We start from the raw sequence: 16546 nt of genomic DNA, 5'->3' as shown, positions 1-16546 counted from the left end.
AATCTGAACGACCAGTAAGGTAAGAGATTCCCTGGGACGGCTTTCCTGTGTACAGGCTAAACTCTGTCTGCGAACTGTCTTAGTGGCCTGGTGGTTCTGTCTTCATTCAGCATCTGACCTGTCTCTAATCTGACCTAGTTTAGTCTTTGTCACAGGTATGTGCTCCATGACATGATCGATATGGACTCCACACTCTCTTTCCAGTGTGTCACTCTCCCTTCCCAGTGTGTCACTCTCCCTTTCCAGTGTGTCACTCTCCCTTTCCAGTGTGTCACTCTCCCTTGTGTTTTCGGATCCGAGTGGAGCTTGTGGTCACACACCAGCTGCCACCAGTTGTTATCCTGCAACATGAATGATTCTGTATTTGAATCTCTTCGTCCTCAATCTGAGTCTGAGTTCCTCGAGGAAAGTCATCAAGTGGTCAAGAACCTATCAAGGAGATCAGGGGCTTGTGGTCTGTATGCACCGTCACGTCCAATCCCAAGAGACATATGATCATTCACTTACAGGCCCGTGTCACACCAAGTGTGATCAGTGATCAGTGCATATCGGGTTTCACTGGGAGTCAGACTCCTACACAGACATGTACATCACTGGGCTGTATTCTCCATCCGGCTGCCTCTGCATTAGCCCTCCTCCAAGGCTGTATGACGATGCATCTGCTGACACAGGAGTTTCTCTCTTTTGATCAGTGCGTATCGGGTTTCACTGGGAGTCAGACTCCTACATAGACATGTACATCACTGGTCTGTATTCTCCATCCGGCTGCCTCTGCATTAGCCCTCCTCCAAGGCTGTATGACGATGCATCTGCTGACACAGGAGTTTCTCTCTTTTTTGATCAGTGTGTATCGGGTTTCACTGGGAGTCAGACTCCTACACAGACATGTACATCACTGGTCTGTATTCTCCATCTGGCTGCCTCTGCATTAGCCCTCCTCCAAGGCTGTATGACGATGCATCTGCTGACACAGGAGTTTCTCTCTTTTGATCAGTGCGTATCGGGTTTCACTGGGAGTCAGACTCCTACACAGACATGTACATCACTGGGCTGTATTCTCCATCTGGTTGGGGGCAGGCAGGGAGAAAACCTGCCAATGTAGTTCACCATCCCCACGATGCGTCTCACTCCTTCAGTACTCTGAGGTTTGGGCATGTTGATAACGGCTTTAATGTTGTCGGGATTCACCTCAGTCCCTGTTACGCTTATTTTATGTCCCAGGAACTTCACTCATTCACTCTGACCTCACAGTGTTCATTTAGAGTGAGGTCTGCATTCTCAAAGTTCTGGGGAACTTTGCAGAGCCTATCGTCATGTTCCCTCTGGTCTTTGCCAATTACCAAAATGTCATCAGTATAGCACATTGTTCTAGGTGTGCCTGAAACAATCTGAGAGATTCTCAGCTGGAAGTGCTCGAGTGCCGAGGAGATCCCATGCAAGGCGCCAACCTGCACGCTGGGAGCAATTTGGGATTCAGTATCTCGCTCAAAGACACTTTGATGGGGTCAGGAGAAACCAGGGCTCGAACCTGCAACTTTCTGGTTGTTAAACGATAGCACTACCTCCTGCGCCACCATCTTCCCCAAATGTAAGGAGAAGGAGGTTCCTCAGAGCTCGAAGATGTGTTTGGCTGTAATAAATCTGGAATATGCCTATATAACATAGTTTTTGATAACACCAGCATTTCTTTTTAGGCAAAAATGGCAAGCAGATCAGAACTGGCCGGATTTGATGCTGCAGCTTTTATTGAAAGACAAAACAAAATTAAAAAGTGCTGAAGTTTGAATGACTGTGTGTTTATTTCAGTTATTTTATATTGGGCTCAAGGATTGGTTTCATCATACAAATACAGCACAGATAATGTTTACTTGAAATTACTGAAAAGTAAGTGATACCAGAATCAGGGGGTCAATAAGCTTTTAAGTAATAATGTGGATTGTGCTTGGGGTAGAAGCTGCACGTTGTGTTGAATAAAAGTATAGATTTTCATTTGACAAAATATGCTAATGAATTGTAAAAAAATATTAGTGACATTTATCTTTAGATGACATTAATTACATAACTAATAATACTTTGAGAAGAAATGTTTTGTCATTATTATCTTCTATTATCATTGCTTCTTACAGTAAATTATTCTTGATGCCCCCAGTCAGTAGCCCATGTATGTAAAATATGTGGGTAGAATGACGATTAAAATTCTTCATTTCCTCCAGTGTCTGAACAGCCTGTGATTCCCCAGCTTCTCTCCTCTCTATCATCACTTGCTGTAGTTGTTCCATGATCTGCAGACTGAGCATTTTTATCTTTTCTGTTCCAGTGCTTAGAGTGAATGACATGGACTCGGCCTCCACACTTATCAACAAGTTCCTTCAGATCCTTGTTCTCCTTCACATATTCCTCAGTGGTTTGGTTTTCTTTAAGCTCATCAGCCTGTGTGAAGAGGACACCTGTGTGTTTCAGGGCTTCCTCCCCAAACCACTTCAGTACCATCTTCACTGACTCGTTCTCTTCCCCCAGGATAACATTTCCTGTGCTGCTCTTCCCAGATCCTGTTTTTCCCAAAAGCACAATTCTTACTTCAGAAGGTGCTTTGGGAGAGAAATACAATATCAGTTACCATGAATGTTATACATTTGTGTCAGTTTGATTGAAGACTCATAGCAATGTGCTACGATCAAGCCTGTCAGCAGGAGGCACCGTGAATGCGGTTATAATGAACATGAACATGTCATATTGCTGTGGAAATTCTCCAGTATGACTATAGCATGTCTTGGGTGCAGCTACTTTATTCTGTCAGCAGATGGCAGTGCAGAGCCACACAAAGCATGAGCGCATGGGAAAGAGACTGACAGTTAGAGGTACTTATTCAACTCGTTTTATTACTGAACACAGATATTTCATCTGTCTGCTTATCCAAAGGAAAACTTCATTTCTATACATAGTTTGTTTACATGAACACTGACAGAAAAGCTTAGATATGCAGCCACACTTATCGTTTTCTTTTCTTTAAATTAACAGGTTTAAGGTGTTCTGTTACTTTGATAAAACACTCAACAAGGTGAGGGCCTTTCCATTTTTGTAATGAACTGTATGCCAAAACAAAATGTTCACGTAAGCATGTCAATTTTCAGCTTATTACCAAAAACAAACAATACGTTTTGACCCTTTCGGCTCTCCGTACGGAATGAGGTTTTGGGGTAGAGCGGTCTGGATGCTGACAGAGGACACGCGCTTTCAGACCCCTCCTGCAGTCAGGTTGTCCTGCCATATCTGCAATCGAGAGACCGTACTCGGTCCGGGCGTCCAAGTTGCAAGGTTATGCGCTAGAGTAATCCTGTGCGCAATGAGGCATGTATTTTAAACATTTTCCACTAAAATGCAGCCCTAACAATCCATAAACCATTGAGATTATTCACATTAGACGGAAAACAAAGCATATATATTCGCTTCCGCAATGATCCACTCACTAGCGTTATAGGGGAAAGTATATGTATTTATTATAAGCCTATAAATTAAGGAATGGAATTTCACTCAAAAAATGCTATATGCTGTTTATTAAGAAGATAATTGCTTCATATTTTTGCATTATGTATTCAAAAAAGTTGTATAAGTATGTTGAGCTCCGTCAAAACAGTTGAATTAGAACGAGCCCATTATGTAACTGGAACCCCTCCCACATGTAAACACAGTGACGCGCTACAGCGTTGGTTTGTCGTCTGAGGCTATGATACTGACCACAAACACATTCTCAAATTTCACTGCACCAATCACAGCATATGCAGGCATAAAAATGACAGCAAACAACATTCAGCATTAGACTCTAAAACCGTCTGTATTTATCCAGTGGACCATAAACTAAAATAAGCTTTTTATTGCCCAATTTTTATATTAGATGAGACTAAAAATTGAGAAATATCTATATGCACAAGTAGTTTTTCCTGATAAGAAGGATGAAATCAAGACTGTCAGCATTTACACATCAGATTATGACATATCTGAGTAGCCCAGACTGTCCGGAAAACAAAGCCGTACAGCATATGTGGCTGACTAATGTACATACAGTGTCCATCCATCCACATGCGGGTCATTGTTGCAGGGGAGCCTGGGCCCATCCCAGCCAGCACAGGGCAGGGGTTCACCCTGGGTGTGACGTGCATCAGAAATACAAATTTAAAGTGATCGATATATTAAACAGTCTGGGACATTTAGAATATTACTGTATATTTCCAAAATTTAATGATAAATTAAGATTTCCTTTGCTTTGAGAAATTTAAACAGAAAGTTATAACTCTGCTCTGTTATGTTTCAGTGTGAGCCTCTTTTGTCTGTGAATATACTCTGACCCATCGACTGTATAAAACATGGACACTTGTCTGCACTGCCTTCTGTTCTTAGGAAGTGAAGCAAACTTGGTGCATACAAGGTGCCAGAGAAAACATTTTCAAGAACCAGAACCTTTTTTCAAGAACCTGGAACTTCTATCATATTTTCACCCCAGGAACTTGGCCCGATTGTAGGTCCTAGGAGGTTTTTCCTTAATTTTTTTTAGTTCCTACTCCAGAAGATTTTCTTTTCACTCAACCAAGAGCTACTGGGTGGGGCTTATAGTGATAAACTTTGCTAATTGGTTCACCACAAGCCCCAGTGCCAACTTGCGGGAAAAGAGATGAGCAGATGTATTTTTTTTGTACCTAAGTTACACTAAAGGCATCAATGAGTAACTTTTTGCTTGTGTCCCCAAAGTTCTGCACCTGAAAATTCGATTGATAGCCAGTATCCTGTACGTCTGTCTAATATCAGTGGTTCCAGTCCTGAAACTTGCCAGCACTTATTAGTAGAATAACGTGACATCATTTTTAGTCTGTGGAGGTCGAGAGATTGTGGGAGGTCGAGAGTTTTGGGATCAGCAATATGTTATATGGGTATTTGTGGATTTTTCATGTTGCATTTCTGTAAAGGTACCTGCCATAGAGGTTGGTGTTGACAGTTTTCAGCTGGTTTCCAATAAATTTTGTCCTCATATTATGTGGGTGATTCTTTCAGCTCAATGAGACAGTAGGAAATACACACAGGTGCATCCTGCCATTCTGAAACTATTCTTTGGTAAGTTTTATATTTACAGAAGACATAAAAATGACAGGGCTGAATTATTTTGTTGCCAGCCTGGGCGGGGATTATAACCACCACGAAGTGTTATAACAGAACCATGTCAGGACACTAGGGGGCACTAAAGCATTGGGTAAGGGGAGATACAGGAAAAGGAGAGGATACAGAAGTAAAAGGCTGAGTCTGAATGCATCTGTGGTCGTGGTCTGTTGGAAATTCTAAGATTCACAGCAGAATATTATACATGGTGTCAGAAGATTGGCAGCAGGAGGCTGTGAGTAGAAAACCAACATTAGTTTGAAAGTCAGAGGAAATACAGAGGATCTGGCAATACTAGGGCCTGCTACAGTAAGTGAGGGAGCTGGCCAGCTTACAGATGCATTTCCAAGAGGGGAGCAAAGAAAATAACATGAGAGGTGGAGCAGATATTTTCAGTAGAACCTCCAGGAAGCTTCAATTTTGACAGGCCAAGCAGCTGGACTTAGTGCCTACGATGCTCTGAGTGACTTTGAGGAGCTTCAGGAATATCTGAAAATACTGAGGAAGACCATTCAACTCGCTGATGTACATGACTGGGGAGAAAAGCAATGACATGCTGGTTTTGTCTGAAGAACTGAAATAGTTTGCAGAGACGTTTACATTTACAGTATTTGGCAGACACCCTTAGCCAGAGCGACTTACATAAGTGCTTTAAGACGCTGCGATGAATTTTTCCGATACTAGCTCAATAAGGACCCAGGCTATGAATACCATCTATCTGAACACTGTTGAGAAAGTGCAACAATTATTATTTTTTTTTTTGTACACATACACACACACGGAAAAGAGCTGAGTAAGAATGCAGAGTACTACTTCAGGTATTTCTGAAAAAGGAAAGTTTTGAGTTGTCGCTTGAAGACAGCCAAGGTTTCCGCTGTTCAGACGTCAAGGGGGAGTTTATTCCACCAACTAGGTGCCAGGACAGAGAAGAGCCGAGATGTGTGTCTTCCTTGTGCCTTGAGGGGTGGTGGGACCAGTCTAGCAGTGCTGGAGGATCGGAGAGATGGGGGTGCAGTACGGGGTGTGATGAGGTCTTTTAGGTAGGATGGTGCCAGACCATTTTTGGCTTTGTATGCGAGCATCAGTGTTTTGAATTTGATGCGGGCAGCTACAGGAAGCCAGTGGAGGGAGCGCAGCAAAGGAATGGTGTGGGAACTTTGGGAGGTTGAAAACAAGTCGAGCAGCTGCATTCTGAAGCAGTTGGAGGGGACAGATGGCACGCAGTGGTAAACCCGCTAGAAGCGAGTTGCAGTAGTCCAGGCGTGAGATGACGAGGGACTGGACGAGTATCTGGGTAGCCTGAGTGGAAAGAAATGGACGTATCCAAAACCAAAAGCCCTGGCTGAGTATTTCATTATTAAACACATTATAATATATGAGAGAGCAAATTTTAACAGCCGAAATCAACAGGCAGGTGAATCAGCAGGAAGTTGTATTATAATATAGCGTTAGCTGAGGTGGCATCACCATATGCACTGTCAGCCCCTGGACATGGAGCTCTGTACACATGGAGGTGAGAGTCAGCTTGGCAGCAAAGGGCAGCCACCTGCAGTGGCACCTATGGAGCTGGGAGTTAAGGGCTCTGCTCAAGGGCCCAGAGACATGTGGCTGTTCTGCCAAAGCCAGGTTTGATCGAGCAACCTTCCGATCTTCCGAGGCTTAGCCCGCTCTGCCACATATTAGGATCTGTGTGGACCTAAGAAGACTCAATGGAAGCGTCTGCTAAAAGAGGCACATACTCCCAGCTGTGGATGACACACTTGCCAAACTGGACGGAGCAGTAGCGTTCTCCAAACGGGATGCCTGATCGGGATTCTGGCAGATACCCTCATATAAAGACTCCCAGCCCTTGATGACCTTCATTACTCTCCTTCAGCAGGTACTGTTTAAACAGACTGCCTTTTGGGATCTCCTCGGCACTCGAGCACTTCCAGCTGAGAATCTCTCAGATTGTTTCAGGCACACCTAGAACAATGTGCTATACCGATGACATTTTGGTAATTGGCAAAGACCAGAGGGAGCATGACGATAGGCTATGCAAAGTTCCCCAGAAGTTTGAGAATGCAGACCTCACTCTAAATGAACACTGTGAGTTCAGAGTGAATGAAGTGAAGTTCCTGGGACATAAAATAAGCACTAAAGGGACTGAGGTGACCCCCGACAGCATTAAAGCCGTTATCAACATGCCCAAACCTCAGAGTACTGAAGGAGTGAGACGCATCGTGGGGATGGTGAACTACATTGGCAGGTTTTCTCCCTGCCTGCCCCCAGCCAGATGGAGAATACAGACCAGTGATGTACATGTCTGTGTAGGAGTCTGACTCCCAGTGAAACCCGATACGCACTGATCAAAAGAGAGAAACTCCTGTGTCAGCAGATGCATCGTCATACAGCCTTGGAGGAGGGCTAATGCAGAGGCAGCCAGATGGAGAATACAGCCCAGTGATGTACATGTCTGTGTAGGAGTCTGACTCCCAGTGAAACCCGATACGCACTGATCAAAAGAGAGAAACTCCTGTGTCAGCAGATGCATCGTCATACAGCCTTGGAGGAGGGCTAATGCAGAGGCAGCCAGATGGAGAATACAGACCAGTGATGTACATGTCTGTGTAGGAGTCTGACTCCCAGTGAAACCCGATATACACTGATCAAAAAAGAGGCCCTTGGTGTGACACGGGCCTGTAAGTGAATGATCATATGTCTCTTGGGATTGGACGTCACGGTGCATACAGACCACAAGCCCCTGATCTCCTTGATAGGTTCTTGACCACTTGATGACTTTCCTCGAGGAACTCAGACTCAGACTGAGGATGAAAAGATTCAAATACAGAATCATTCATGTTACAGGATAACAACAGGTGGCAGCTGGTGTGTAACCACAAGCTCCACTCGGATCCGAAAACACAAGGGAGAGTGACACACTGGAAAGGGAGAGTGACACACTGGGAAGGGAGAGTGACACACTGGAAAGGGAGAGTGACACACTGGAAAGGGAGTGTGGAGTCCATATCGATTATGTCATGGAGCACATACCTGTGACAGAAAGAGTTTTTTTGTCTCTTAATTCTTGCAATTCCATTTCACATTTTCTCAGCTCAGTGTTTTTCTTGGGAGGAAACATGTGCTGATTCCAAAGTTTTAATTTTCTGTTCTAGTTCTGTCTCGAGAGCTTTTCCCTTTTTCCTTTTGTCTGCTGAATATGAAATTATTCTACCTCCAGTTACAGCCTTTGACGTCTCCCAGAGTCTGTAAGCAGAGATACCAGGCAGGTCATTTGTTTCAATAAATGTTGTCCAATCTTTTTTAATAACTTCTAAAAATAACTCTAGTAATGATGTATTCAGTCTCCACCGTGTAAAAGGTGGTGCACTAACTTTTACAGTGACCACATTTTTCTTAAGACGCCTTAAGGCGACGGTTGTTGTGCTGAGCAGCAGAACGTTTCACAAACATCTACATTAAGTGCTTTTGCAGGCTGGTTCTCAGTGCTGAGATAAGCTAGATTCCACAGACGCTCATCTGCCACGGCTGATCGCTGGTGATTTTTTACAAGTTTCAATGCTGAAAAGCTGCGCTCACAGCCTGCAGTCCTCACTGGCAAAACAACAGCAATCTGACACAGATGATAAAGTCCAAAGAAGAAGTCCTTAAAGGAGCCAGGATCCTCACTGACTCTGTCAGACTGCATGGCTTCACTTTACTATCTGCTCTGTTTCTCTCCAGTCTTTATATCTGTTGTATCTCACTTTCCAAGCCTTGCAAATCAGAGCCACCTGCCTCAGCCACTAACAAAAGCAGCTCCTCCTTTAAGAGTCGTTGTCTGATGGCTTAGTGCTTGTATGCCGCTCATTATGTTACAGCTGGAGTTTGAGAAGCACCTGTCCATCTCCCTCATCATGGACTCCATGCTGGGAATAAACGCTCCTTTTCTGAAGGCGTCTTTGCTGTTAACATGTCTTTGCTGTCCAGGTGTAGATGTGACAAGACGATCATATGGTCTGCTTGAGGTGTGTTTGGTTCTTTTTGGTTTGACAGTGGCAGAAATGCGGCGATCACTGCATGTTTCAGTCACTGTACCCCACAGCTCAGTAAAGCTGTCCTCTTTGCGATATTCTTCAAAGGTCTGTCTGAGGGTGTCAGTGAGGTCGGCTGCTTTGCGAAGATCAGCCTTAGGTGACTGGAGCATGTCTGGCAGAAACTTTGCTTGACCGAGCACCTTTCTGAACACTACAAGGAGCCCTACAAAATTCAAGTCAATCTGAGACTGCAGTCCTCTAGCCTCTGCAACTCTCTGGGGATTCGGCATCATCTAAAATCTCACCTGGCAGCCTTAGTCCAGCACTCAGCCTCTCCGTAAGATTTCTACACGCAGCACGGCAGCAGGCCCATCTAGTCTCACTGAGCCTTTGCAGTTCCCCTGGGCCCCACTGAACATTTCTTTCTATACATCCAGCCATTTCTTGTGAACATATGAGCCTGACATGAACACACACAGTCTTTCCAGCAAAGAGGAGAAAACATGCAGCTACAGGGACATTTTTCGCATAGTCAACAATGACAAATGCAAACAGTGTGGGCTGCAGTGAACATAAAATGCATATCTGGCAACCTCTCTAACTCCTGTTTGGACCCCAGAGCATCTGCCACTCATGACCTTCACTGCTTTGGCCACCAGCTTCTCTCTGTATTCCAGCCCAAACTTATCCAGACATAGAAACGAATAGAATAGAATAGAATGGCTACTTCATTGTCATTGAGAACATACACCGGTTAGTTCACATCAGAGCAAAATTACGTTGCATTGACTCATCATCGGAGCAGCAGAGTGAATTAAAAAAAGAATATATAGTGGAATTAACATAGAATATGCATAAAAATATATCAAAAGCACTATAGCAGCAAACACCAGTCTACATCAGCGTTTCAGACATATTGCACTAGACAATTGAAAAAAAGCAGCTCTGGAAAGTGACGTGTGGATGGATGGAAGAGAAGTCCCGATGATCCTCTCTGTAGGCCTCACCACTCTCTGCAGCCATTTCCTGTCTGAGGCTTTCGAGCTGCCAAACCAGATTGAGATACAGCTGGTCAGCACGCTCTCTATGGTGCCTCGGTAGAAGGTGCTGAGGATGGGAGAGGAAAGCTCTCTTCATCCAGCACAGGAAGTGCAAACGCTGCTGAGCCCGTTTAACCGGTGATGTTGTGTTTGGTGACCAGTCCAGATTGTCAGTTATCTGCACCCCCAGGAATCTGATGCTGCTGACCACCTCCACAGCACTGTTGTCTGTTTGTCTGAGTTTTCACCAGGCGCTGTAGTTTCCTCCCACGGTCCAAAAGCATTCAAGAGGGGTTGAATGGTGAGTCTAAATTGGTCCTGTAGTTGTGTGTGCACCCTGTGGTGTGTTGGTGATTCCCCAGGGTTGGTTCCCACTTGTGCCCAGTGTTCTTGGGATAGGTTCCAGTCCCCAGGCAACCCCAGTTGGAATTAAGTGGCTTCAGAAAATGGATGGATGGATACTTAACCCCCTGTAGAAGCCCATGTAAACTGATATGGTTACTTTTTCCACGCTACATTTATCATATTGGGAAAAATTTAAATGCATAGCAGCGGCCCTTCTACCTCCGACGAGCTAAAAGGTGTGGCACAAGTCCCCTTATCCTCAGGACACTTTATAACTGTGTCATCAAGAGCATCCTAACTGGATGCGTCGCCGGCTGGTATGATAGCCACACCACCTACCCCAGCAAAGCTCTGCAAGAAGTAGCACGGTGTGGGGAATATAATTATGAGATGAGCTTCCTGTCAGGGTCAGCTCCTGTTGTCCCAGTCTTGCATCCATAGCTTCTGGCTTTGACCTTGAATAGGATAAGTGCTACAGCCAATGGATGGATATTCCATACTTACATGCACTTCACACATTAATGTCAAATGAGAGTATAATTTTCTTTACATGTACTATTAAGTATTAACATGGTCTATATGAGTAATTATGTAACTAATATTAAATAAATTTAAAGAATATATACCATGCAGTGTTGGCCTCCCATCTGCAGGGTAGGCCACACGAATCCCAGCCATGGTCTGTGCCTATGTGTATAGACTTTGCATGTCCTGAATATGTCACATTAGACATGGATTGATATCAAGCTTGGTACTTCATGATTAAAGCTAAATCAATAACGTAAAACATTCCCATTTAAATATTCAATTGCTTGGAAAAAGGCCTATTTACCAATTAAACCAGTAGCAATAGCACATGAATCCATTAAATATACAGCTTAAGTTTAATTTGGTCTCAGATATTACAAAACCTCATGAATAATACACTGACATTAGTTCTATATATTTGTGTGTTTTTTTTCCCATTAGCCTAGCCTACTTTTTGTCTCTGGGGAAAAGGATACGAATGAACTCGCATGTCCGCTAAACATGACTTTATACACAAACACGGAATGTAGTGTCCAGTGTTCAAACTCATTGATTTCAGGTCATTTTCACCTGTTGAAATGATTGAAGACAACAAAAAGATCATTTAAAGCATAAATGCATTTATTTTCTAATTAGATGTCAGCAAAACATTAAACATTTGTATGTAGTAATTGCAAGAAAACAAAAAGAAAACAAAATGTACCATTTTAAGTTTCTGGTACTGTGACATAACACTGATATCAGCGCATTTAACAACGTTACACATGACAGGCTAAACTATTCCTTCTAAGCTAGGTATCCTAAACTCAGTACGTCCAAACAAAAGCAAAAACAGAAATACTGTCACAGGTCCAGGGCGGATTGAGAGCGACAGCGTGTCATGGAGCAAGCAGAAACAGAGAGTGGACGACTCACTCAGGGATTCAAAGGAGGAAAGGGGAAAAACACTAGAGACACTAATAAAAACAAAAGCAGACCACGAGGGGTCAAAAACAAGACAAGGAACAACAGTAATCAAATAAGAAATCGGTCGGTGGGTCACAAGCTTTTTTTTTTTTTTCCCTCCACCACCCCCCCTCTGCGGAGGACCACTTTATTGTGCCCGAGATGTTATTTCAGGTGGAGTCTAGGACCCAACCTGACACGTGTGTATAGACAAACAGGCACACACATATACAAGCATACGTTCCCACCCTCATGCAGACATAAACAAATATTTACACATTCACCCAACATTTAGACACACAGAAATGAACGCTGTACACATACTCTCACTCCCCATATATACTCTATGTGGATCCCTATTTTTCCTCTGGCGAGGAGACCAGAAGATCACCCCGGACCCCGCAGTAGCCGAGAAGCCCACCAGCCCAGACCCCGACCAGCTCTTCCTCTCAGCCCCAAATGGCGAACAGGGAACGGGGGTGTGAAAAGACCCCATGCCCCCCTTCGCCCGCTCAGATGTGGTGTTGGTGTGTGTTGTTCTAAAGTGCTTTTAAAACAGGTGAAGGGCATGGCACTAACCACCCCCTGCCGACCAACAGCTGGTGTTAGCTCGGCCTCTCCCCAGAGCCCTCAATGTCTGTGTGTGATTAAAATAGAGATGTGGGCCCTGGGACCAGAGGTAAGGCTGAATGAACAGACCGCCCTCTGGATGCCATTCTGTGTGCCCATCCCCAACGCCCTAAATGTATGTGTCATGAGAGAGTAAGTAATGAGAGTGTCTACGTTGTAGTGTATGAATGAGGTACAGGTGGTCGCGAGGGGACAGAGGAGGAATACCTACCCTGCATCCCAGCAACGCACCTACACCTCAAAGCCCTACATGTGTGGTGGTGTGATGGAGCGGGAGGAGGGAAGCATTTAGGGATGGGGAGGAAAGGAATGGGGGGGGGCAAAATACCTCCCCCCCCGGAGCCAGCTCCCCCGCTGACCCCCATAGGCACTCCCCGTTCCCCGAAAACCATCCAGGGAGGGGGGCCCAGGCCCATCCAGACCGGGGCCCAAAGCAGCAGCACCACCGGGTCCCACAGAGCCCAAGGCGCCCCACCGGACCCCACTACAAAGGAAAAGCTACCCCCACCCCAGCATTCAGTCAACTCCCAGACTGCATAAGACAAAAGACATCCAAAGACATTGTACCTCTCTGAAAGGTAGAAACGTTTCACCGCTCGTCCAAGCAGCTTTGCATGTGCAAATGCACAACCCCTCACTCAACAGAGGTAGAGGCATTAGGCACAACCTGTCTCCAATTTAACCTGCGGCCCTCTCATCATTTGCCAAAACAAAAATAATTCCCAGGAAAAAAACAGACCCAATTCACACCTCCACCAGGTGGACCACCCTTAACGACCCACTCTATTGGAGTAGGAGGGACTGCTAAGGTGTGATGGTTACATCTACCCGCAACTCCCCCCACCCACTTTGTTTCACTCAATGAGCCCCCTTAGACTACTTACCCAGGAGGATAAATATGTGGACACTTACTACCTCCCTCAGTCTGAAGAAGCTGCTTGGATGAGCAGCGAAACGTTTCTAACTTTCAGAGACAAGTCCAGTTGCCACGAGTCAACCACCAGAGAGTATGGTCTAAGGTTGCCTGGTCCTTCTGTTCCTCTGTGGTGAAGAGTACCTTAAGGGTACCTTCACCACATTGCCATTTGACACTGACACCTTCACATTGCCTGCTTCTAAATCGCCAATGATCAGTTCTTCCAATAATAATTTGTCCACCTTAGTTTCAACAATATCCAAATTAATAGCATTCAGCTGGAAGTCACTGTTTATAACTTCTACTGCCACATCCACAATTTCCAATTCAAATGCTTTTTCAAAAGCCTTTTCTCTAGTCTCCTCCACTTTGACTTCTCCAATTTGTACTTGTACAATTTCAAAATCAAATTTACTTTGATCTAAATATTCGAGATCAAACTGGCAGAGGTCTACCAGCACAGCTCCTATCTCCAGACTGTCTCGATGGTTGTCTACAGGCTTTATGGAGATTGTCCTGTTATTCATCACAAAAGCCTCCAACCCATGTACATCTATCCCCTTATCCCTCCCAAGCTGGCTAGTGGGTGGAGTTACTTGGGAGCACTCCTCTTCATCACCCCAGCAGATGATCTCTTCCCACTTGTCCCAGGCTGCCCAATAAGCATCATCCGTCCAGCTTACTGCCTTGGCAATTCGCCTTCGGGAATGTGACTCAGTGGAACTGTCAGCCTGGTCAGAAGGTGATTCTGCTGGGGAGCACAGCTCTTTCTCATCTCCCCAGTCAATCACCTCTCCCCACTTGTCCCAAGTTGCCCAGTATCTGTCATCGCTCCAGCAAACAGCTTTCTCCATTCGTCTGATTCTGAATGAGGAAAAACAACATACAGGCAATGCAATGGAGCTGTCAGTCACTCCTGACATGTGGACTACACTTCTGCACTGACCCATACCTTCCCAATCAACAACCGCATTACTGCACAGGCAGAGCTGCTATCTTTGGTCAGCTGGCTGGCGTGAGATTCTCAATTCCAGACAAGTCTGCACATTCATCTCCATAGGTGTAACAGTCTTACTACATTGTAAATAGTCTGGAGGGTTTGTAGACTACCCCAACACTTTTGATGGAGCTAATTTTAGGTTTATAATGGAACAAAACAGACTGACTACAAGACATCTTGAGTGAGGGTTGGCAACCCTGCATATGACACTAACTAACCTGCACATAAAATTTAAATATAATCCAAACAATATACTGAATTTTACACAAACATATTTCAATATACAGTCATACCTCGGCTCACGAACTTAGTTCCTGACCTGAAAAGTGCGTGACCTCAATCAATTTCTCCCATTTCAAATAATGTAAATATGTATTATGTTCAATATGTTTAAACCTAAGAAACGCTGCATTTTCTTCAATTTTTAATATTTTTCTGTGACCAAGAATCCATCCATCCATTTTCCAAACCGCTTATTCTACTGGGTTGCCTATCCCGGAAGCAATGGGCACGAGGCAGGGAAAAATCGAGGATGGGGGGGGCAGCCCATTGCAGGGCACACTCACACACCATTCACTCACACATGCACTCCTACGGGCAATTTAGCAAGTACCCGGAGGAAACCCCACGACGACATGGGGAGAACGCGACCAAAAATATAGACTTAAATTAAAATAACCTTACTTGTAACAAATAATGCTGTTGGCACGTCAAACTGTCGGTGCAGCGGTAAGAAAATCGGGAGAAGACTAACAATAATAGAGGATTTATACATGGAAAAATAAGTTCACACAACACGTTATTCACCATGAACTAGAACATAACGCCGACTTTCTCTTTAGGTCACTCTATACATACATATATACACTTCGAGCACGCGCAGTACAACTCAACACCCCCTACCGTACAATCAAATTATGACACTGTGCACATATAACTGAGAGCATACATTTACATGCTAACAAATGCTAAATTAAATAAAATATTAAAACTGAGCATACGCTGGTCGCTCGAAAGACGCCAAAACACGGAAAAGAACCACAAAACATCCCCCCAAAAAACTAAACAATCAACATTAAAAGACTAAGTAACAGTCAAATGCAGTAATTTCGAAAATATGATTTTTTAAATTATTATTATACTGGACATTTCTTCGCGTTTCGGTGGTTCTTTGGGGAGCTTTCATTGGACCCTTTTGGGGACGTTTGTGGGTTCGCGGCCCGAAACACGGTTCGACAACCGGTACAAAACATTTTGGAACATCTGGTTCGTAACCCGATTTATTCGTGATCAGGACTGTTCGTGGGTCGAGGTACCACTGTACATACAAAGACAGATACTAAATAATAAGATAAGTTATACGATAAAATGGGAGCAGAAATGCAACGTACCTTGCCATCTTGGTGCAGAAAAGCAAGTGAAGCCGCGTCTTTCAAACCGGTAGCTTCCCACGTGCGGAGGCATCAAATGTAACCAAGCAACAACATAACTAAATAATAACATCATAATACGTATAGTTGATATATAATAATGACAGTTTTATAAGTTTTTTATTTACTAATAGAAGTAAATAAGAAAAAAATTGTGTAAGAACTGCAAAGCAAGAATATAGTAGTAAGCATGAATCACACATTCAGCTCTGGATAATATCAGACAATGACTTAAAGACACGTGAAATGAACTGCACTCTTGGAGTCTGTCTCTCCCCAAAGCACTATGCACGGTAACTTGTTTAATATGGGAATTATAAAATGACACTTTGGTAACATGTCAAACTGTTGTATCGCGATACATAGCGATCAGTATGTCGAACTGTCACGCCCAGCTCATACGATCCTCATGTGTGCCATGCCCCCCTGATTATCCACGTGTGCTTCCCCCTTGTACCCAGCTGTGTCCGATTATTTTCGCCCAGTCCTGTCTATTTCAGTCCATGTCTTGCTTTCGTTCCTGGTCCGTCATTGATGTTAGTTAGTCGATG

At 44.2% G+C, this 16546-nt stretch overlaps 2 protein-coding genes across 9 annotated transcripts in view; both read right to left on the bottom strand.

Annotated features, from left to right (window-relative positions):
- LOC125722166 (NACHT, LRR and PYD domains-containing protein 12-like) overlaps nucleotides 1–16546 on the bottom strand; it is a 173370-nt gene that overhangs the window by 80440 nt on the left and 76384 nt on the right. The gene's annotated exons all lie outside the window — the stretch shown is intronic.
- On the bottom strand, nucleotides 11721–16054 carry LOC125722194 (uncharacterized). Its single transcript, XM_048998379.1, has 2 exons — nucleotides 15957–16054; nucleotides 11721–14429 (listed from the first exon to the last, which is right to left on the bottom strand). Exons 1-2 carry the CDS (start codon nucleotides 15962–15964, stop codon nucleotides 13664–13666), a joined length of 774 nt encoding a protein of 257 aa, XP_048854336.1. The 5' UTR covers nucleotides 15965–16054; the 3' UTR covers nucleotides 11721–13663.

Source organism: Brienomyrus brachyistius, unplaced genomic scaffold, assembly GCF_023856365.1.
Source record: "Brienomyrus brachyistius isolate T26 unplaced genomic scaffold, BBRACH_0.4 scaffold37, whole genome shotgun sequence".
Classification (NCBI taxonomy): domain Eukaryota; kingdom Metazoa; phylum Chordata; class Actinopteri; order Osteoglossiformes; family Mormyridae; genus Brienomyrus; species Brienomyrus brachyistius.
Note: the sequence above shows the minus strand (reverse complement) of the source record. Positions and strands in the feature narration are given on the sequence as shown.